Below are 20,318 nucleotides of genomic sequence, written 5' to 3' on the forward strand. Positions count from 1 at the left end.
AAGTGAGAGAGTGGAGGAGACGACTCCCTCCCTCCCTCCCTCCCTCCCTCCCTCCCTCCCTCCCTCCCTCCCTCCCTCCCTCCCTCCCTCCCTGCTCCTCCTGCTCCTCCTGCTCCTCCTGCCTCCCATCCCCACCCCTCTCTTGCCGCCTTGCTAGTTTCGCCATCTCTTCGTCGGTTACCCCGAGCGCGCGCCCACCTCGCTTCTAATAGCTACAATATCTATAGGACAGCAAAAGTTTATGGACAAGTAAATAGTACGACGGGAGCAGGACAGCAATAATCATACAGCGCGGGTGCGATTCCAGTGCAGAGAGGTTTTTGAGTAAAGTAGTGTGTGAGTTGTCAGAGCAGGAGCGTGCTGTACGTGTATGCTAGTGAGAGCAGATCTCAACGTGTGTGTTTGCTGCTCCAGTCTCTCGAAGCTTTCAACGTGTAGCACGATTGGTCAGTTTGTTCAAAGGCCCACAGTATAAGTCTATCAACATCAACATTTCATTGATTTCAAGTCTTATACTCCAAGATGTCGCTACTAGTCATTGTGATGATCCCATTCGTCACTGCGAACTCGACCAGCTGTGAAGTCACAAACTGTCAGTCTAGACCTATTCCTCCTCGCTCCTCGCTCCCTCGCTCCTCCCTCGCCCTTCCCTGCATCCGTCTATCGCCCTTCCCACCATCTCTTCTCCCACCGCCGCCTCCTTCTCACCTCTCGGCCCTCATTTTCTGCATTCTGTCGCTCGAGATGACATCTGTCATCACTGCCACATCCGAAGATCCTGATGCCACAAGCTGCGTCACCTTCCCTCTTCCTCCTCCTCCTTGAAAACCTCCACCTCCTGCTCCTGCTCCTTGCACAACCCATCTCTTCCATCCTCCCGCCTCCTCTCGCATGGCACGATAAGGCTTACCTGACAACCTCACGAGCTGGAGAGCAGCGTGATAGACGGAAGGATTCGAATCGTCTGCCTCCACCTCTGTGGCATCCAGTCAAAAAAGACGACGAGGACAGAGAGAAGCAGAGATGGTGGTGATGTCAAGATGAGAGGAGGTAAACGACGAATATGAGCAGGAGCAGGAGCAGAAGAAGGAGAAGGAGGAGCAGGAGAAGGAGAAGGAAGAGAAAGCAGGAGCAAAAGTAGGTGAAGGAGGAGGGGGATGGAGAGGAGGAAGGTGGAGGATGGAGAGGAGAAGGAGAAGTAGGAGAAGCTGGAGGGGGAGGAGAACGATGGGGGAGGGGGGGGGGCACATACTTGTTGGGAAGACCCTCCTTGCCATGACTTGTGACAATTGAGCTCGGGAGCCGTTGGAGATCGATCTCAAGATCTCAACTCGGCGATCAGCTGAGAAATCATCCAATCTCGGGATGCTGACTAGCCGATCCTCGTAGCCTCCAGCTGGGAAAACTTTGTCGTAGCTCTCGCCCTTGTGGACAGCAGCGTCAGTGAGGAGGAGGAGGAGGAAAAAGATGGAAGGAGAGAGAAGAAAAGGAGCGAGGGATCCAGAGGGGTAGAGGTGTTCAAGGAGAGGACAGAGGAAGAGGAGGGAGGGGAGGAGGGAGAGAGCTGAAAGGAAGCGGAAGCGGAGGAGGGAGGTGACGGACGAGAACGCGGACCATGAGGGCCAGGAGAACATCTCCGTGCTTGATCATCACTGACAGACTCCGCTCGTCCACGGCAGCAGCAGCAGCGACTAGCACTCCTTCTTTGCTCTCGCGATCCAAGATCTGAGGAGGTGGAGGAGAGGAGAAGAGGAGGAGAGGAAGGGAAGAGGAGAGGGGGATCAAGCGAGGAGGAGGAGGAGGGGAGGAGGAGGAGAAAAGTTGAGAAGAGCGTCAACATCACTGGCAAAACTCAGTCCCACTCCCTCACCATCACAGGGGATCCCGAAGACACAGCAGCGATGGCGCGGGTGACAGCCAGCTGGCCAGCAGCTGAGATGTTCCTGGACGACTCTGCTCTCCTGCTGAACTTGGCGATCTCGGCGTTGGACTCGACAACTGAAGACTCCTGGCGGTTGACGGCGATCAGGAAAGTTTGACGTTGCTAGTCAAGAACCTTCTCGTCGCTCCGTTGAGCTTCCGATGGCCATTGGTCGAACTCGATCGCGTGTGACATCCTAAGGATCTGCTCGCTGCGTCACCATGGCGATAGGGCGGAGATCCATAGGCAAGATGAGGACAGTCATCATCATCATCATCATCATCATCATGTGTGTAGCAAACAACAGCGCCAACACCAAAACACACTGGTGAGAGATCGTAGGGTTTAGGAGTTATCAACGGCATCTTAGCACACCAACAAGACAACTCCCATCCCTCGACATCACCTTAGCACGGAGATATTTCTCGTTGTAGACGTTGGGCTTGACCACATGGGGCTTGGTCCCTTGCCACAGAACTCAGCCCTTCCACACAACTCCCTCCCCTCCACCACCTGCGATGGTCACGCCTAGCTCTGACAGCTGGCGGATCTTGAACGGGTTGTTTGTCATGAGCTGAATGGACTAGCACACGGCGGCTCAGAGCTGGCAGGAGCGCGCAGACGCTGCGTCACCTTGATACCCATGTCCTCTAGGATGTAAGGGATACACTCGTAGCTCCTCTCATCGTCTCCGAAACCTGCTCGACCCCGTCATCCAAGTGCACTGCTTCAGACTTCTCCTCCTTCACCCAGCTGTCTGTTGGCATCCACAGTGTCCAGCCCTCCGTCCTGCATCACGTCTCGACATCATCGTCTTCGCCACGAGAGAGCAAAGCCGGTGGGGGTAGAGGGAGAGGAAAGGAGAGAACGTGAAAGGGGGAGGTGCGAAGAAGCATCAAGTACCTGGAGATGGTACGCCGCCACCTTGTTTGCCAATCCGATCCCCCTTCCCTCCTGCAACACTAGTCAGCAACGTCGTTAATCTCAGCAGAACGCCACCTGAGGCATGTAGATCAACGCTCCTCCGAACTGATTGATGTAATCCAATGCAAGGTCCAGTTGCTCCTTACAGTCACACCTGCACCGCCGATCATCAGAACAGCTGCCCCTCCCTCCCTCCTTCCCTCGCTCCCTCCTCTTTTTCCATTTCCACTCCTCTGCCCTTCGACTCCCTCGCTCTCGTCGCATCATCACCTCTTCGACCCTAGAACCTCAGAGGTGTAACATTGATCGTGCACTCTGACAGCCACAGGATCCTGCACACGCCAGTTTAAAAGGCCGACTGCCAACTCATCAACCGTCTCACCACAAACTTCTTCGCTTGTTTGTAGATAACAACAGGCTCCATCTCCGTCCATTCCAACACCCGCTCCCCCTCCCTGATAACGACTTTCGCCCCCTTGTATCGATATGCTCTCATGCGGAAAACCCCCCTGGCAAAGAGCAAATCAGCTCGAGCAAGGGAAACAGCAAGATCGCAGGTCGCTATTCACCTGTCTGTTGGCAGCTCGCATTCAGCTATGAACTTGGTGGACCCCTCAGGGTAGTGAAACTCATCGTCGCTGCCATCCGTACACACGCCTGCACTCAGATCAGCTCCTCCTTCCTGCCGAGACGGCAACAACCTCCTGAGATCGTGGACGCGAAGGTTTTCGTCGGCAGCTTCCCGTCCATCCACCTCTTCCCCGAGCTCAGGAACGAACTGATGTGGCTCAGCTTCGCTCGAACTCTCCTATCAGCATGACGATCCCCCCCGTGTAGCATCTGCCAGCAGGTACTCTCTCGTCCCTTCAGTCCACGGCTCTCCTTCACCCCCATAGGTATCCCTCGCAACCTATTCCCCTCCAAGAGCGCTGGTCTGAACCAGCAGAAGCACGCGGCTCCCGCCGGCTGCTCCACAGAAAGCGACGCCATGGACTCAGTCTGAAGGGAGAACGCGAATCCGAGCAGGAAGGGAAGGAAACGCTTCCAACCTCGATTCATCTTCGCAATAAACACAGACCAGGTAAAATTAGACAATCACAACAGGATGCCCTGTCGTCCCTTACACGTACACTTCGGAGCTATGGCATGCAGGCAGGAAGAAACCATGTCATCGCAAACGAGCCATCTGCAACTCATATATCAGTGATTGCAGTCAATCAAGGTCAGAGCGTCAATAGATAATACACAGAAACCAGCTGCTCTTGCGACTGTTTCAAAAGGATTCAATTTCGTACGGTTTGTGTTGGGGGCGGTGATGGTACAAGAAACGTAGGAGGAGAGGAATTCACACACAAATATAATCAATATCAAATCGCGTGTGGTCCGTGGGAAAGTAATGCGGCATGCGGCAAGACAAAGAGGTAGCGATACGCGAGCCAACGAGCAAGTTTCGGAGCCTTCTGGCCCCATGATAGGCACACGATCAGGACAAGAGCAGCGAATAATGCAGAATGTCAATAGGAGACATCCAGCACATAAGGGAAAAATCAAATTAAGAAGGTGGGAAGCGAACAGCCAAGATCGCAGGGATCGTTTTCGAGTGCATGAAGGATCCACTTTTAACGGAATGTACATGGCGGTGAAGCGGCGATGAGAAGAAAAGTTGAGGAGAGAGTGGAAAGGGAGGAAGAGGAGGTTAGCAGTGAGAGGAGGAGGAGGGAAGGATGAGGGAAGCAGGGAGGAGGGAGCTACAGGGAGGAAGGAGGAGGAGGAAGGGAAGGGGGATAGAGGCGGCTGAACGTGCATGCCGCTGCTGTCAGCACATAAATTGCTTTGTAAGCTTTTTATGGTTATAAATAATCACAAAAATATATTAAAGAACAAATCATTGCAAAAACCTGTCCTTTAACAAAATTAAATATATGTTGATCCATAAAAAGGGATATGATATTCGAAAAGCAATCATATCGTCATTTAAATCGATTTATGTTGATGGTTTTTAAATATTTCAGTTTTAGAGCGGAATGTTCCCTGGAATGGGTGATGTAGGATGATGATGTTCAAAGGCTCAATGTGGGTGGGGGTAGTGCTCAGGTGTGAGAATGAGGGGTTTATGCTGGTTGTAAAGGGGGTGGTGTTAGAAGAAAGTAGGGTAGGGGTACTTGCGCAAACCAGCAAAGTAGATTTCATGATGTCCCGAACTGTTTCAAATTATTCGAGTTAATTTGGCCTTTGAAAGATTAAAGTTTGATGAGCTACAAATCTCAATTCCACTCTTTCGTGTCTTTCGGCGAGGAGCATGGCGATGGCGATGGAAGCGTTCCCTTGTTTGATTCCCTTCCATGCATGAAGGTGGAAAGTGCAGAACGTGCTTAGTTGCTTGCTCGCAGTTGTGAGCATCGCAGTTGTGAGCATGGTAAGACAGAGAAATCAAGAAGCTTCATAGAAGATGCTGCGATTGTGGATGTACACGTGACCTCCGTTCTGATGAGGGGGAGAGACCAGGGCAGGTCTCAACTTGGATTCGTCTTGGAGGAAGGACGTCGGGGAAGAGATCGCGGGAGAAGACATGACGGGAGGAGCGATCATGGGAGAATAGATCACGGGAGGAGAGAGCGTGGGAGGAGAGAGCGTGGGAGGAAAGAGCATGGGGGCCTTCGGGGGGGCATGCTGTTCCATAGGGGTCTACACATGGTGTGAGATTCTGGCAAGGGGCACTGAAAAAGGAGAGGAGAGGAGAGGATACCTTGAGTGTCGACACGATCCTGGCGGCGTTTGCCTGCATGGAAATGAGCGCATGAGGGAGCAGCGGGAGGATCACTCTCACATATTTGAATCGGCTCTCCAGGTCCTTCTTTTCCCCTTCTGTCTCTTTCATCTGCACATGGAGGAGTGAGGGGCAGCGAGCAGAAGCGAGAGAAACGATCACCACGGTGTTGAGCTGCATCAGGCGCATCTCAATCTCGTGGGGTGAGTCCTGGATGGGCACGCGCGGCATCTTCCTGCCATGGATGCGTGTAAGATCCGGGGGAGGGGCTCGAGGATACTTCACATCCAATCCTTCATGTCGAAGAGCGCCGTCAAGTCCTCCTTGCGGAACTTGTTGGAAGGGCTCTTCCCGGTGATACTGGAAGCCTTCTCTGGCGTTCTGGAGGGGTTGAGAGTCAGCACGAGGGCGAGACAGAGAGGAGTGTAGGGATGACCTTGCGCTGTCCATGGCGAGACTCTCCTGGCTGTGCCTCTTGGGGTTCTCCTCGGCAGGCAACGTGATCTTTTGCGGGGACTCACAGCAGTTGAGGTTGGACGGCGGGAGGATGCTGGGAGGTGCCCACCACACAAAGTCGGCCTTTGCTTGGAAACTGCCAGCTGGGCTCTCTGCCGGAGCCGATGGCACATCTGCAGGAAAGTGTGAGCTGGGAAAGACTCAAGAGGGGTTGCATCGGCATCTGACCTTTGGGGCGAGTCTTGAGGATGCGAGGAGTCGTGGTGGAGCTGTTGGGACGAGTTGGCAAGGTGTTCTTTACATGGTTTGAGCTGGGCGACAAGTTGACTGAGGAGAACAGCGGGAAGATATGCTTGTCTGATCCTTGATCAAGATGGAACGACTGTCGGCGGATCGACTTCTCCTCCACTGAGATGACCCGCTGCCTGAGAAACATCGCTAGTGTCAGTGGCCTCGGACAAGTCTGAAGGTGCGAGTGAGACTGTACAAGTAAAACTCTTGGATGAGCTTGCTCCTGAGTAGGGTAATGCAGACGCTTGTATGCTCTGCCGAAGTTGTCAAGTCTCCTTGCACTCTGACATCCTTCCTGCTTCCCACCTGGTCCCAGCATGAGATTTCGTATCTCCTCTAACGAAAGGTCCTGTAAAAGAAGACTCAGCGATTGGAACTGGAGGTCTCTGAACAAACGTTGGCCGGAATGCCATCGATGTTCAGCAAGCGATCTGGCAGCACGGAGTAAGCACCTTGCAAGACAAATGAAAACGTTTTTGACCTCCTGACATCGCCACAAACCGCCTTCCATCTATTTGGCAAGAACGAGCCGAACTGTTGCCACAGTCAGAAGGAAATCGCAGACAGCGTCCCAAGTGAACTCGCCTGCCAATGAGATAGTATGGTCTTGTAGCAGAGATCTTCAAACCAACTCCGAACAGATCAGGGCCCTTCATCCTTCCCGCCTCTTGGTGGTTGCGAGTGATGGTGGGGTCCACGGGATCTGATGAAAGTTATTTACATTTAAGTTTGATCGAACCCTGAGGACTCACTGTTGTTGTCACTTCTCGGCCAGAGCATTCTTGGTAAATTGGATGGAGGGTTGTTGTCTGAGACAAAGGTCATAATCCGGTAGATCAAGATTCGAGGCGGGAACACAGACCTCGTGCAAGATCGCGGAGTGTGGGATCCCAAACGACTTCACAACTATCAAAGGAGATGAGCAAGGTGAGCCGATAGAGAGAGCTGGAGGTCACGTGAAAGGGATTTGGTGGAGATCAACAAACGGAGGCTGTTTGTCGAGCGAAAACATCATGTCAGAACAACATTCTTGCTGCAGACAAACAGCACCTTCCATGCATCCTGCAAGAAGGTCTTGTGACGCTCGAGGATCTCGCGCGTGTGCTGTTAGACGTCAACTCACAAGGAACAACTTGCAGCGTGTCGGATAACCTGCAAGAGATTTGAGTACCTCTCATGCTCAGGCTGAGAAGTTTCTGGAGCTCCTGAACTCCTCCTGCTCTGAGAGCTCTTGCGCGAGGGGCTCGATTTCGGGACTCCAACCTTCCATCTCATCAATGAGGAGTGCAGAGAACAGATGCACTCTTGACGATGATACTCACAAATTGAGAAGGCAGCGTGTCGGTCACGGTCAGCACGACACAATACGTCACATCCACAATCAATCTGAGATCTGACGTTATAACTCTCAGTACAACCTCTTGCGCGATCTGACCTTGCGATGTCGTCCGAGTTTAGGTTGTAGATACTACTCCCCTGAACCTCGTGGATGTAGTTTCCACTCTCTAAGATGCCATAAGCAGGGCCCTCGAATCAGCCACGTGTCAGACGCCGGAGCATTTCTCTTCATGAGTTTACGTGGGGGTTGACTTGATATACTTGGCATGGACCGTACAGGGAAGATTTGACGAAGGAAAATCCTGCGCTTCCATCCCTCTTGTATATACTCACTTGTTTCACGTGTGCACTGTGATTTGTGTGCATTCGTGCTTCATCATTCACAACATGGTTGTGATGTGGCAGGAAGTTCCCCAGCAGCAGGTCGAAGTCGCTGTGCGTCACTGCAAAGAAGGCCGAGTCAAAGTTCTTCTGGAGTCAGTGGAAGGCAAGAACGCACTCGCTTCAAAATCTGTCAAAGGGTTGAAAGCCCATCCTGCTCGCGCCTGTGACGGTGGCGAACGAGTGAGCAAAATTGGGAGAATACGTGAGCTACAACAGGCTTTGGATTGACAAGGTAAGTTCATGCAAGGATGCAATGGTGAATCGGCTGCGACGACTTGAATGATACAAGACACTGGTGAGATTAGTGGGGTCAATCGTGCTGGGCAGTAATGGTTGTCAGGCATCCATCAAGTGAATCAGGGAACGTACAGCTACAGATGAAGGGAAGAAGTGGCGCGAAGGAGAGGGGAGGAGAGGAGAGAGAGGAGAGGAGCAGGCTCGATTGCAATTGTGCAGCAGAACGAGGAGTAACAGCAAGGGCAAGAGCAGCAGCAGGATCATGAACAGCAGGAGCAGGAGCAGCAGCAGGATCATGAACAGCAGGAGCAGGAGCAGCAGCAGGATCATGAACAGCAGGAGCAGGAGCAGGAGCAGGAGGGCAGCTGTTGCCGCTGCAGAGGGTAAAGCTACATTTCGACGCAGCCTATCGCATGACCGCAGGCTCTACCCCTCGTAGGTGATCCCCCTCTCTGACTCCACCCACCCACTCTTCTTCCCTTATGATGATGGTAAGGTACGGGTGTATTAAGCACCCTACCCCCCTGAAAGTCCAAATGTTGACCGGCAGACGATCGTCGGAGTACGGAGCATCCTAATAAGTATTTTAGTCTCGGCTGAAACTCGATTAGGTAACTCAGTTCTATATTAGGAACCGCACCACATTCATCAGATACCGTACGGCGTGTCACTGAGGCCCGCCGGACTGGACTGGGCCTGAGCCCACTGGCAGGCTTCGGTGGCACCCGGCGCCGGCCCCTGGCCCGTCCAACCAGTCGGGCGCCGGGCATGTGAACAGTGTCACCGGGACTCACTCCAGTCCTTCAAGAGGACACAGTGTAATGAACTTTATACTAGTAAGTTTCAACTTACTGTGACATTGAACTCAGTTCGGAAAACCCTCAGCAACCTGAAAACTAGCCTGGTAGCTAGCAAACTTCAATAATGTATCACGACTCGCAACTCGTCATTTGGCAGTGACTTGAATGAAGCCTTCATCCTCCTGTCAGCGGTGGCCAGTGGCAGCGCTGGCCTGAGGCTCATCATTGTATGGAGCATGCAGCTCCACACTGAATGGAAGGCTGAGACAAGGAGGCTGAGAGTCAGGTGCCGACGGAATTTCACTTGAAGCCTCTGTTACCTGTCGAGGCTGAGGGTCTTCTTCAGGTGAGGGCCGGCCGGGAAGGTGTGCAATCTGTCGTGGAAAGTCAAGGAAGTTTGAGAGACGAATACAAGGGAAAAGCGAAAAAGACCTAGCAACATGAGGAGAAGCAGCAGGAGCAGGGGCAGGGGCAGGAGCAGGGGCAGGGGCAGGAGCTGGAGCTGGAGCTGGAGCTGGAGCAGGAGAAGGAGGCGAATAGAGGACGGGTGACTTGCCAGTAGCAGGAGTTCTTTGGCTGTCGGGCGGACTGAAGGCTCCGTATCCCAAGACTTGACGATCAGCTCCGCCAGCTCTTTCCACTCAACCTGCAGCATGACAAGGAGGATCAGTCACAGCAGCAAGCAAAGTCCATGAACAGACAAAGGGACCCACCCACTCAATGGGAGGCCGGAGAGTCGAGTGACAGGTCCTGGAATGCGTGAGAGGAGTGGACGGAGGGAGCAGGGGCAAGGCTCGTGTCTCACTCTATCTTCAGCAGGCAGAGCTCCTTGGGTGTCGTGAAGGGCTTCTGCCCCGTGCAGATCTCCCACATGACCTGCAGGACCAACGGTCGGGACGGCGACAAAAACATGAGCAACGGGCTCGCACATACCAGCGCACAGCAGTAGATGTCGGCCTTGACCCCATAGTTCCCCTTCAACGTCTTGGTGCTGTAAACCTGACAGGGGCGGTCACCCCAGCTGGGTGATCAAGTTGGCTGACCTCAGGGGACATGTAGCGAAGAGTTCCAGTGCACATGCTCATCTCACGGCGAATGCCGGCCTTTGCTATCGTCCTGCTAACACCGAAGTCGATGAGCTTCAGGGTCCTGAGGTCCTGCAAGCGACCAGCATCACAGCAGAGCGACGAGGGGGAGTGGGGATGTGAAGGAGGGCAGAACCTCGGAAAGCTGCAGGTTGTCGGGCTTGATATCACGGTGTAAGATCTAGAACAAGACGTCAAGGACTGACAATGCAAGCCGGTCGTCATTGTCTCACAGGAAAGTCTCTATCGTGAAGATGCCTGTTGGAACGATATGAAGTCAGAATCCTTCTCCTCTCCCTTCTACCCCTCACCTGACAGCATCTAACATGCACGTTATCCACGACACGATCGTCGCTCTCTTGGGTTTCCACGACCCTCGTTTTTCAAACCGACGGAGGAAATCTCCGAGACTCGGGCCATCCAGAAGCTCGAGCAGGATGATCGGAGCTTCGCCCGGTACGTCCCGCAGGCCGTAGAAGTCCACCACGTTCGGGTGTGGTCCGACGATGGACATGATCTTCGCTTCAGTCAGGAAATCGTTGTAGCTGTTGGAAGCAGCATCCTCGCAGAACTGCGGCAGAAGACGCTTTGACGCAACTCTTTTGCCTCTCCACTCGGCCTCGAAGACCTCGCCCATCTGCGCATGGAATAATCAAACTCGGTCATCTACCACGATGAAAGCATACAGCCCCCTGTCCTAGCTTTCGTAGGTGCAGAATTTGATCCGTCACAGGAATCAAGATGGGGTCTACTTTGTCATTCTCGGTCTCCTTGGGATCTGCGCGTGGTAAGACCAGCTACCGGCATTATCGTGCAGGAACGGGGAATGGGCGATGTAGAGTGGTGACAGGACGGGAAAAAAACATTCATCACCTGCTGCCTTTGGTAAAGGGCAATCTTGAAGTATCACAGTCTTGAACTGCGGAGAGCAAACGTCATTCCAGCACAAACAGCACACAAGAAACGCACGTCAGTGATATGTGGATGCTTCTCTGCCTCGAGCTCCTCTGGATGGATGGCCGTGGAATGGCCGGCGTCAAACTCCAAATGCACCATTCCTGAAACAAACCATCAAAAACCACCATCAGAGATGGCTTCACATCGGGAAAGATCAGGACCAGAGTGTTGCTAAGAGTCAACTCTAAGCATCCTGGAGTTAACTCCATGAAATGTACCTTCTCCTCTTCTACCCTCGCTCACTCTCTGACCTCTTGCCCTGCTTCCCATTCTGATCACAGTCGATTTTCAAGGCATGGGTTCCATTCTGACACCGATCTTCCTCTCGCCGCATCCTCCCTCCCTCCCTCCCTCCCTCGTTCCCCCACTTCGCCGCTCCCTGCATTCAGGGAGGCCCCGTCCGATTACGTACTTTTGCGCTTTAAAATATTTTTTAGTCGAAACGTTGTGATACTACATATCTTTGGAGGATAACGGATTTAGAACGACTTGAGGAACAACGGTTTTTAACGATGTTGTAACGGTCAGTTTCCGAAGTTCCTGGCGCCAAAACCAAGGTATGCGTGATTCGAGATGGGAGGAGGAGGAGGAGGAGAGGGGGAGAGAGCAGGAGGAGGAGCAGGAAGAGGGAGGAGGAGGACGGAGATGGTAAGCGAGATAAATGCGGAGATAGATCAAAGATGTGAGAGAGAAACAAGCATGAGCACTGTTATCGTCCTGTTGCTCAATAGACGATGAGCCAGACCAGCAGGGCCGCAGGAATGTTGCGAGAGAAAGCATGATTTACATGTTAGGTTGTCGATGCGTCGTGTATGCACCTTTGCAAGAAAGAGATCATGTTCGAGAATGTACTGGGGAGTGAAACTGTAATGTGAGGATTGAAAATTGGGTTTAAACCTTGTGAGATTACCTTGTGTGGGGGGGGGGATCTCACCATGCATAAACTTGATCTGTGTTTTCGTGTTGGTAATTGAATTCGCAGGACATGTCTCGGCGATTTGAAACCCTTTGGTGCAACAAATACTAGTTCTGAAAGTTGCATCTGAAATTTGATCTTGCGCTGCTTCAAGATGGATTGTGTTGTTTGCACGGAACGATTGAACAATGAGATTGCAGCTCTCATGTGCGGGCATGTGTTTCACATTGAATGCGTCAAGAACTGGTTCCGTCGTGGCTTGTCGAAACAAGCTTGTCCGATCTGCAAGCAAACATTTGATGTTTCCAACAAGAACAGGTCGGACAAGCGGATGGTGAAGATATATTTGCCCGATATTCTTGACCGTCAGCTGCAAATAAACCATATCGACGACGTTGGCGACATGGACCAAAAGGCCCTGGGGGAGAAACTGCTGCAGGAGAGAAATTATTTTCGAGCCGTTGAGCAGGAGCTAAGGTTGGAGATTCAGGCTCAAAGAGATTCCAACTTGAATCTCAGTACCGAGAAGGCGCAGCTTGAGGACAAAGTAAAGCAGCTAGCGACACACAGTGAGAGTGAGCATCGTAAAGCATCGCTGCTATGGGAGAAACTGAATGAAACGCAATCGAGTCTTGCTGCATGCAAAACGGAAATGAGAAGGAGTTTGGAGAAGGCCACAACAATGGAAACAGAGCTTGTGAAGCTGCGAAGGATGCAGAGTAACTTCAATTGCTATCAGCTTGTTCAACAGGTATGCATATCTCGTCAATGCATGCAAACCTGTGAGTTGCAAATGTTGCCAGGGAAACGACGACAAGGCGTTGGAAGATCTGCAGAGGAACAACTCCGGCGACACTTTGCTTGTAGAGCTCAAGAAGATCTTGAATTTTCGCCACACCGCCTTCAAGAAGCTGCAGGAAACTTCCAACGACATGCAGAAAGAGATTCAGCGGCTGCGAGGAGAACGTGAGCACCTCAAAACGTCTGCCTTGACTTGCAGGCTGCTTTCTGACTCCTTTGCCAGTTGAACGCAAGAGGGCCATCGATCACGGACCGTCTGCAAGGCTGGCGGACTACAACCGACCAAAGTTTTCGATGGCTAACAGGAAGGTACCAGAGCTGGATCCCCCTGATCGGCCATGCACATCCTCGGCTCCGGTGGACAATCGAGTTGGGTCTCGGATTGCTGAGGCAGTAGCTGAGAAGCGGCCAGACGCGACCGATGTTGAAGACAAAGAGAATATGCTGAACAGTGACATTTCAACCACGACCACGAAGATCAAGGGAAAGAGCAAAGGCAGGAGCCTGCTGAGGCCACAGGAAGGGCAGGTGGTCCGTTCCAACGATCCAGACAACGGTGGGAGATTCATTCGCAGCGGGCCAGATGGGATGGGAGGGACGATCAACATTCACCCGGTGCACACTGGCTTCAACCCTCCACCCAGAGCGAGCCTTCACTCCAGCATGACAACGGAGACATCGGACGGCAACAAGATCAACCACAAGCGAAAGATTGTGCAACCGGAGAAACCAACGTCCATCAAGAAGTTCTTCAGCAACGTCAGTGTGTAACGGGCTGGGTTTGGAAACTGTTCAATGAAATAACTGTGTGTGCTAATGTGTTGAACTCTCTAGTGACATATTAAGGCTTGTGATACTCCTGCAAGAATCACATGCTGATAGCGCTTGGTTTTTGAATGAAGCAGCTCGGGCATTTATCCCATGCCTTATCCACTGGCTCGCCACAGCTCCTGCACTCCGTCCAATTCCGAAGGTCCAGAGTTGCGTCACCATCATCAATCATGTCTCCGTAGCCTCCGATAGGGACAGTCGGCTCCGACGGGCTCTGCGAGGATGCGTCTCCCTCTCCTCTCCTGTGTCCCTGGGACGTCGCCGCGTCAGCCTCGTCCTGCTCAGCCTCATCCTCTCCATCTAGATCCTCGTCAGCTCCTTTCTTCTTCACCACTTTCGATCTAGTCGACTTGAACTTGTTCGACAGGGCATAGATCTCCATGGCCTTCTTGCCAAAACGAACGAAGGATCGCCATGCGTCGCCCGAGTCGATGAAAGCCGGGCCTGACTTCTCCACGTACTCCTCGAAGTAGATGAACAGGTCCTCGTCGTTGTTCTCAACTAGCTCGCGCAGGCCTGCGAGGGTATCCTGGGGAATCCGCACGTCCTGATCCTTCAACCTGGACAGCTGGTCCAGGACCACATAGATGTTGTACGAGTAGACGATGTCAGGAGCTTCCAGGCCATCTTTCTTCAACTTCGCAGCCTGCCAATCATCGTCAGCGACTGTAGGAGGAGGAGAGGTCTTCGCACCGAGTCAGCTGGTGGGAGGTTGCTGCTTGCATGCCACAGGCCTCCGATCTGCTTCCTCCTTCGGGGGGCAACGTTGCTCTGCTGTGCGATCACTTCAATCGCCTGCAGCACAAGGTCATCCAACACAGTCAGGTCACGGCAAACCATCCTCGAACCTTCTCTCGTCTCAGTATGTCCACAATGGTCACTGGTCTGGCCTTCTCGTAGATCGACAGGAGCATCACTGCCATAGACTTGTATGTGATCACCACGCCGGCTCCTTTCCTCTGCCTCTGCTTCAAACGCGAAATCGCCATCTTGTACTTGTCGACCTCAGCGACTTTGTTGAAGCCGAGCTTGTTGTTTCTCATCGACAGCAGCTCCAGAAGCGTGTCGAACCTCTCGAAGTTGATTCCCTCATGTCCTTGAGACGCGTCGAGTTTCCAGATCTTTTCCCTCGCATTCGTCGTACGGGGAAAGACCATGATAGAGACAGGTGTCACCCCGTTCAGTTCCATGCTGCTGCCTGCTTCGTTCCAGCAATCGCAGAACACCTCGAGCTCCTCATGCGACAGCAACGAGTAATCACGTAGGTTGGCTTGAAAGTAAGATGCTATGATAGAGGCGATGAAGGTATTCAGGATCAAGTAGTTGTTGATGAAAACGAATAAGATGAAGAGTGCGTAAGACCCAATCTCAAGACCACAGTCTGTTTGGAGGTTGCCCCACATGTCCTTATTCTTCCACAGCCCGAAAGTCTCCAAGTTTGCGCTCTGCGTACTTCCGATGAGCGGGGCAGACGCGTTGAGGTCTAGGGGAGCCCAGGGCAAGGGAGTGCAATACGGAGCTGCGATGGCCGCCTCCTGAAGGACAGCACCCCATGAATCTCCGCTCGAGACCCGAAACAAGGCAACCAGTGCTGAAGGGAAGTCAGCAAAGTTGTTCTGAATCGGGTCAAGCTGAGCTCCTTCCTTGAGCACTGAAAACATGTTGGTGGCTATAGCAGCGAAGATGAAGATCATGATGAAGGTCAAGGCCACGGTAGCGATGGCTTGTGGGAAGCTGATCAAGATGGTCTGCATGAGTTTCACGAAGGTAGGTGAGTACTGAAAGATTCGAACCAGTCGAAACATTCGCAATGAGCTCAGCCCGATTTCAACGCCCAGTTTTGGAAAGACAAACAGCTCTAAAGCATTCATGAAGGTCAAGAACGTGTCGAAAAGCCCGGTGAATGATAGCAGATAACCCTTCATGTCGGCGATGATGTTGATTGTAAACTCCACACAGTACAACACAAAGCATGCGAACCCACCCCAGAACACAAGAATCTCTTGCGACGCACTGACTCCATATCTCATCGAGGCGAGGATCGCGATGTTGAATATGATCGTGGCAGTCATCAAGATTCTGTAACGATAACCGTCCCGAATCGAAGAGAACCTTGCCCTGAGCTTGCTAATGAAGATGAAGAAAGGGTGGGCTTCCAGCTCTTCCTCCTGGTTGCGAGCATACTTGAAAGGATTCGGCATGAACTCGAACGCATCTCTCGTGGCGGGCCAGACGAGTTGCTCCTTGAGATGAAATGCTAGGCCTGACTTCAGACGCATGTTCGTCAAGAGCAAACCGATTGCTATCTGCGAGACAAAAACTCCAACGATGAGCGAGAGGACTATGACGTATATCGCAGCAGAGGCATTGTAGTTTTTGATTTGTGCCAAGTCTCGTCCGGTCACACTCAACAACGCTATGAGCATCTCCTGGAAGTAACTTCTGTTGATCATACTGTAAATGGTGAACATCGCAGAGTATATACTCTCGAAGTTCAGAGGTGCATTCTGCCATATTCGAGGGATGAGAATCGTAAAATCGCTGCTGCTAACGCTCTTAAAGTTTGCGATGCTGTATGCCGATGGGACGCTCTCCTTAGTCCCGAAGCAGGCTCTCTTGTTCATCTTACAGTAAGAGAACAATCCTCCTGCAGTCGCATTGTACGCACACTGCCCCACAAATCCAGGGAAGCATTCGGAATCTTTCGTACACTTTGTTCCAGTCAGATCGATAACGTCTTCGGTGACGCATCGATAAAGCAGGCCCATGTACTGGTCCATGCCAACTAGAGCGAAAACGAAAGTCAAGATGATGACTGCACATACAAGCACGAATATGCCAGGCATGCTTGCTCCTAACCCTTGCAAGACCAATCTTAGTGGATTGTTGGGCCCTCCGATGTACTGCAACCGAGCCAACAGCCTGAGGATACGGAGGGATCGAAACCCTTGCAAAATCTTTGTGTTCGATCCAAGGTTTATGACAGATGGGAAGAGAGTAACAATGACATCCAGCGCTTGCAAAATGACAATCACAAAGTCAAGGAGACACCACTTCCTCAAAAAGTAACCCAACGGTGCTTTCCCGAAGAATCCATATGCTGTCATCTTGAGAAGCATCTCCACCACGAAAATTCCGAGAAAGATTAAGCTCAGGAGGTTTGAAAGTCCGCTGACACCAGTTGCTTGATCAATATTCGTGTACACAGCAAAAACCTGCAAACATCTTTCAGGAAAATCATATCTGTTTAGAATTGTTTCCTACCACGCTTGCAATTACAATCACAGTGATGGCATAATTGAAGATATCAGACTTCACAGCTGTTCGGACAGCGGTTCGAATCTTTTCAATGATTGAGACATGGTCATCGTCGAGGTCAAATCCTGCTTCATCCCTTTTCTTATCCTGCGGGTTGATCGAAAGTCGGAGGTTCACGACCTTGATCTGACGTTTGATCTGCATCATGACAGGTCAAGGAGAGGCTCGCATTGAAGCATTATATCACCAGCTCGACTTCTTCAACTTCCTCATCACCCCCTTCCTCCCCATCGCGAATCTCGTCAATGAAGGTCTCTTGGGTCAAGAGCATCTCGTTGTTCTCGTCGAATCCTTTCAGCCTTCCTTCGGCAAGCTGTTGCTGGTAGCTATTTTGTGTCATCGCATGCCATCAGAATGCAGAGAGAATTGAAACTCACCTGGCAAGTTGCCTAAGGCTAATCTGAGCACCGCGCAGCAATTCAAAATAATGCCGATTGAAGGAAAACTTGTCAAAGTTTGTGAACTTCTCCTTTTCGGCCTTGGATTTGATGTGTTCGGCTTTTTCAAATTTATCTTCGAGAATAAATTTCTGTGCCTCTCTCTTCTCTTCCTCATTCAATTCATAATTTTGCACTATGATTGCAATGAAAATTCTGAGAAATTGAAAGTTGACAACAAAATAAAAGACACAGAAGAAAATAAATCCAGCAGCTCCTAACGCATCTGTTCCAGAAGCTGCATACTCATACCAGCCAGTTCCTACAACGATTTGCAAGAGAGGGAGTATGGAAGTTGAAATATCGAGGAAATTATATACAAGATTGAATCGAGCATGCAAGAAGACATAACTGTTCACAAAAATCAAACAGGAAAGAAAGTTGCAAAATTTTCTTACCCCTCATCGAAAAGTTCTTTGGCCGTTACAGCCGAAACAAATATCATAAAGATAAGGAAAAATATTCCCAAGAACACTTTCTCGATTCCACGAAAACCACGCAGAATAACAGCTACTGCTGGAATCTCGGAAACCCGAAAGACTCTTATCCCAGCACGAACAACAGTAGCAAGCCTTAGCAACTTGAATGTCCAGGGATTGCCCGGACTTGCGGGATCAGAGAAAGCCCTTGGGTTGTAGAATGAAATACCTCCCTCGTATACTTGAACGGAGAAGTGAGAAAAGTTCACTTCCGTGAGAACAATTCCAGCAACCGTTGCACAGATGCACAATGTGTCCACAATATTCTTGTAATGCGGAGTGAAAGAACCTCCATGTGAAGGGTAGAGTTCATACGTAAAAAACCTTCGAAGACCTTGATGTGCTGTGTAACGAACAAGCAGCTCTAGGAGGAAAATGATGGCCCAACCATACAGAGCGTAGTGCATGGACTCGCTGAATAGACACCAAAATGTTCGATTGCTATCCCACTGATCCGCAGCAATCTGCTTCACCTTCACCTTGGTTTTTAACATCTGTTCGAAACGATCGTGTTACTGTCAATAGGAATTAGATGCAGGAGGTACCAGATGATTGCTTCGCGGATTGATGCAAGGATACCCATACACAGAGTTCGGGATACACCGACCGAAGATACACGTTTCGTTGTACAATCTTGTAGTCACTCCGCCGATCACAGAGTTGCACTCCTCTGAGGAACAAGATTCACTAAAAATTCACAGAGAAAACTTGAAACTTACCAAACGGACCGCACTTTCTATATTGATCGATACTCTGAAGATCATCAATAGATTTGCAACCGCACTTAAAATTGTCGACTTGAGCATTTTGTAGACTCTGCGTGAGCAGAAGTCCTATCATGCTGATGAAGGAAATGTGCGATAGTATGGATCGTTTTCCTCGCTTAGGCAAGGGATCTTCATCGTCATCTTCGTTGGTGGCTCGCTTGCTTTCAGATGGAAACGTAACGACTACAGCTGTCTTAAGCAAGCTGTGGCAGCAAACGCGTATAGACATTCCGCATCTGCAAGTAGCTTAGCGCATCAATTGAAAGAAAACAAGAGGAATTTACATCGATATCAGCTTAGAACATGGTGCCTGAGTGAACTTGTAGACGTAAAACAACACTCCGTTCTTGCGAGCTTGGAAAAAAGAATTGATTGCTGTAAAGGTTGACCCAAGACAATGTTCAACGACTAGAAAGCAGTCGCATCCTCTTCCACAAGTTGGATAATCTTCCTGCTTGAAGTCTTGTAACACCCTTGCAACAAATTTGTAAGCGAAACGAGTGACTAATAAAACTTTGGGTACCTTTCTCTTGCAAGAACTTGAAATCCTGACAAGTCCTGCTCTTCTTCTTCAACATTTTCTACTGCATCATCTTCGCCATCATCGAATTTAGGTAGCTCATTTTCAGCAGCACGCTTTGCCGCATCCACCTTTTCTTTCTCTACTGACTCAGAATAATGTGCGCAAGTGATGCTGACCGTGATGTTCAGCAAGTAGTAGGATGTTGCAAGCATCACGAGGATGAATCCAACGTAAACAGCTTTTCCTCCGACGTCAATCAGAGGAGATATCGAGCCATTCCATGCGTTTCGGTAGAAAACTGTGTACATCACAATCGCTGCATGACCAATGTCATTGAAATTTCGAGGATCGTTGTTGTCAAATCCTCTCCAATTGGAAATGTTCGGCGGAATGTAATTCGTCATGGGGCCACCACCCAATACTGGACTGACTTGCGGAGGGAACTTGGTCTTATCAAGAGCAAAATAATCTGGCCCGACGCAATAGACCTGTGATCCTTGTATGGGGAACCCCTTCGCGCTGATTCCATTGACGTTGAGATTGATCTCTTTGCCTAAAATGTTGGAGTCGAAGAATCCAAATTGACCGCAAGATCCTCTGTAAAAGACATCAACAAGTGCACATCGATGACATTCAAAACTCACCTGCAACCCCCTCTCTCTGTAAAGTTTGAAATGTAGCGACTTGGAGTAAAGTTCGTTTGGGTTGCTGCCCAGACATCTCCGTAGCAATGTTTGACATCAACCGAGTACATTTGATCTGTTCTACAAGGAACTTCAGGAATGATGGGCTCGTATGTGAAAGTTGCCATATTAGTCCCTCCATTCGACACAAGAGGCACTGCACATCGATTGTAGTTATCTCCTTTCAAGCCAAACAGAGATAGTCCAAGAAGGCCACAAAACACCTGAAACATTATCGAGTCATTGGTATGATTCAACTTTGAATCTTGTACCATGATGAAGTTCAGAATAAGAAACACGATAACGATCTTGTATACCCCGAGGCCAAGGGCCTTCACCTGATTAATGATGAGCCACAACGACCACTTTGTTGTACTCAACATTTACCTGTATACGAGCTATT

General features: G+C 50.7%; 5 protein-coding genes across 5 annotated transcripts; 1 reads left to right on the forward strand and 4 right to left on the reverse strand.

Moving 5' to 3' along the window:
- Nucleotides 1-2,276: 2,276 nt before the first annotated feature.
- On the reverse strand, nt 2,277-4,033 carry GUITHDRAFT_86681 (hypothetical protein; the record flags this gene model as incomplete). The annotated part of the gene is made up of 10 exons (XM_005833332.1): nt 3,547-4,033; nt 3,415-3,502; nt 3,228-3,354; nt 3,116-3,177; nt 2,921-2,999; nt 2,825-2,875; nt 2,671-2,710; nt 2,555-2,622; nt 2,435-2,504; nt 2,277-2,386 (listed from the first exon to the last, which is right to left on the reverse strand). The coding sequence occupies exons 1-10, from the start codon at nt 3,902-3,904 to the stop codon at nt 2,277-2,279; spliced, it is 1,053 nt and encodes a 350-aa protein (XP_005833389.1). The 5' UTR covers nt 3,905-4,033.
- A 1,242-nt stretch (nt 4,034-5,275) lies between these two features.
- GUITHDRAFT_107614 (hypothetical protein) lies at nt 5,276-6,772 on the reverse strand (the record flags this gene model as incomplete). Its single annotated transcript, XM_005833333.1, has 8 exons — nt 5,276-5,530; nt 5,592-5,624; nt 5,673-5,723; nt 5,775-5,847; nt 5,898-5,993; nt 6,049-6,241; nt 6,297-6,613; nt 6,666-6,772. 8 exons carry the CDS (start codon nt 6,770-6,772, stop codon nt 5,276-5,278), a joined length of 1,125 nt encoding a protein of 374 aa, XP_005833390.1.
- Nucleotides 6,773-9,303: 2,531 nt separating this feature from the next.
- Nucleotides 9,304-11,430, reverse strand: GUITHDRAFT_107615 (hypothetical protein; the record flags this gene model as incomplete). The annotated part of the gene is made up of 12 exons (XM_005833334.1): nt 9,304-9,379; nt 9,439-9,492; nt 9,924-9,994; nt 10,052-10,117; nt 10,162-10,275; nt 10,340-10,384; nt 10,437-10,461; nt 10,515-10,840; nt 10,890-10,981; nt 11,077-11,122; nt 11,173-11,261; nt 11,412-11,430. 12 exons carry the CDS (start codon nt 11,428-11,430, stop codon nt 9,304-9,306), a joined length of 1,023 nt encoding a protein of 340 aa, XP_005833391.1.
- Nucleotides 11,431-12,230: 800 nt separating this feature from the next.
- On the forward strand, nt 12,231-13,648 carry GUITHDRAFT_107616 (hypothetical protein; the record flags this gene model as incomplete). The annotated part of the gene is made up of 3 exons (XM_005833335.1): nt 12,231-12,827; nt 12,880-13,042; nt 13,101-13,648. The coding sequence occupies 3 exons, from the start codon at nt 12,231-12,233 to the stop codon at nt 13,646-13,648; spliced, it is 1,308 nt and encodes a 435-aa protein (XP_005833392.1).
- Nucleotides 13,649-13,654: 6 nt separating this feature from the next.
- GUITHDRAFT_152348 (hypothetical protein) lies at nt 13,655-14,326 on the reverse strand. The gene has a single exon (XM_005833336.1). The coding sequence runs from the start codon at nt 14,088-14,090 to the stop codon at nt 13,746-13,748; it is 345 nt and encodes a 114-aa protein (XP_005833393.1). The 5' UTR covers nt 14,091-14,326; the 3' UTR covers nt 13,655-13,745.
- Nucleotides 14,327-20,318: the final 5,992 nt, after the last annotated feature.

This window comes from Guillardia theta (genome assembly GCF_000315625.1).
Source record: "Guillardia theta CCMP2712 unplaced genomic scaffold GUITHscaffold_30, whole genome shotgun sequence".
In the NCBI taxonomy this organism is placed as follows: Eukaryota; class Cryptophyceae; order Pyrenomonadales; family Geminigeraceae; genus Guillardia; species Guillardia theta.

What these genes read in the sequence shown, in the direction of transcription:
- GUITHDRAFT_152348 (XM_005833336.1), bottom strand. Translation starts at nt 14,090, where the DNA reads ATGGAGATCTATGCCCTGTCGAACAAGTTCAAGTCGACTAGATCGAAA.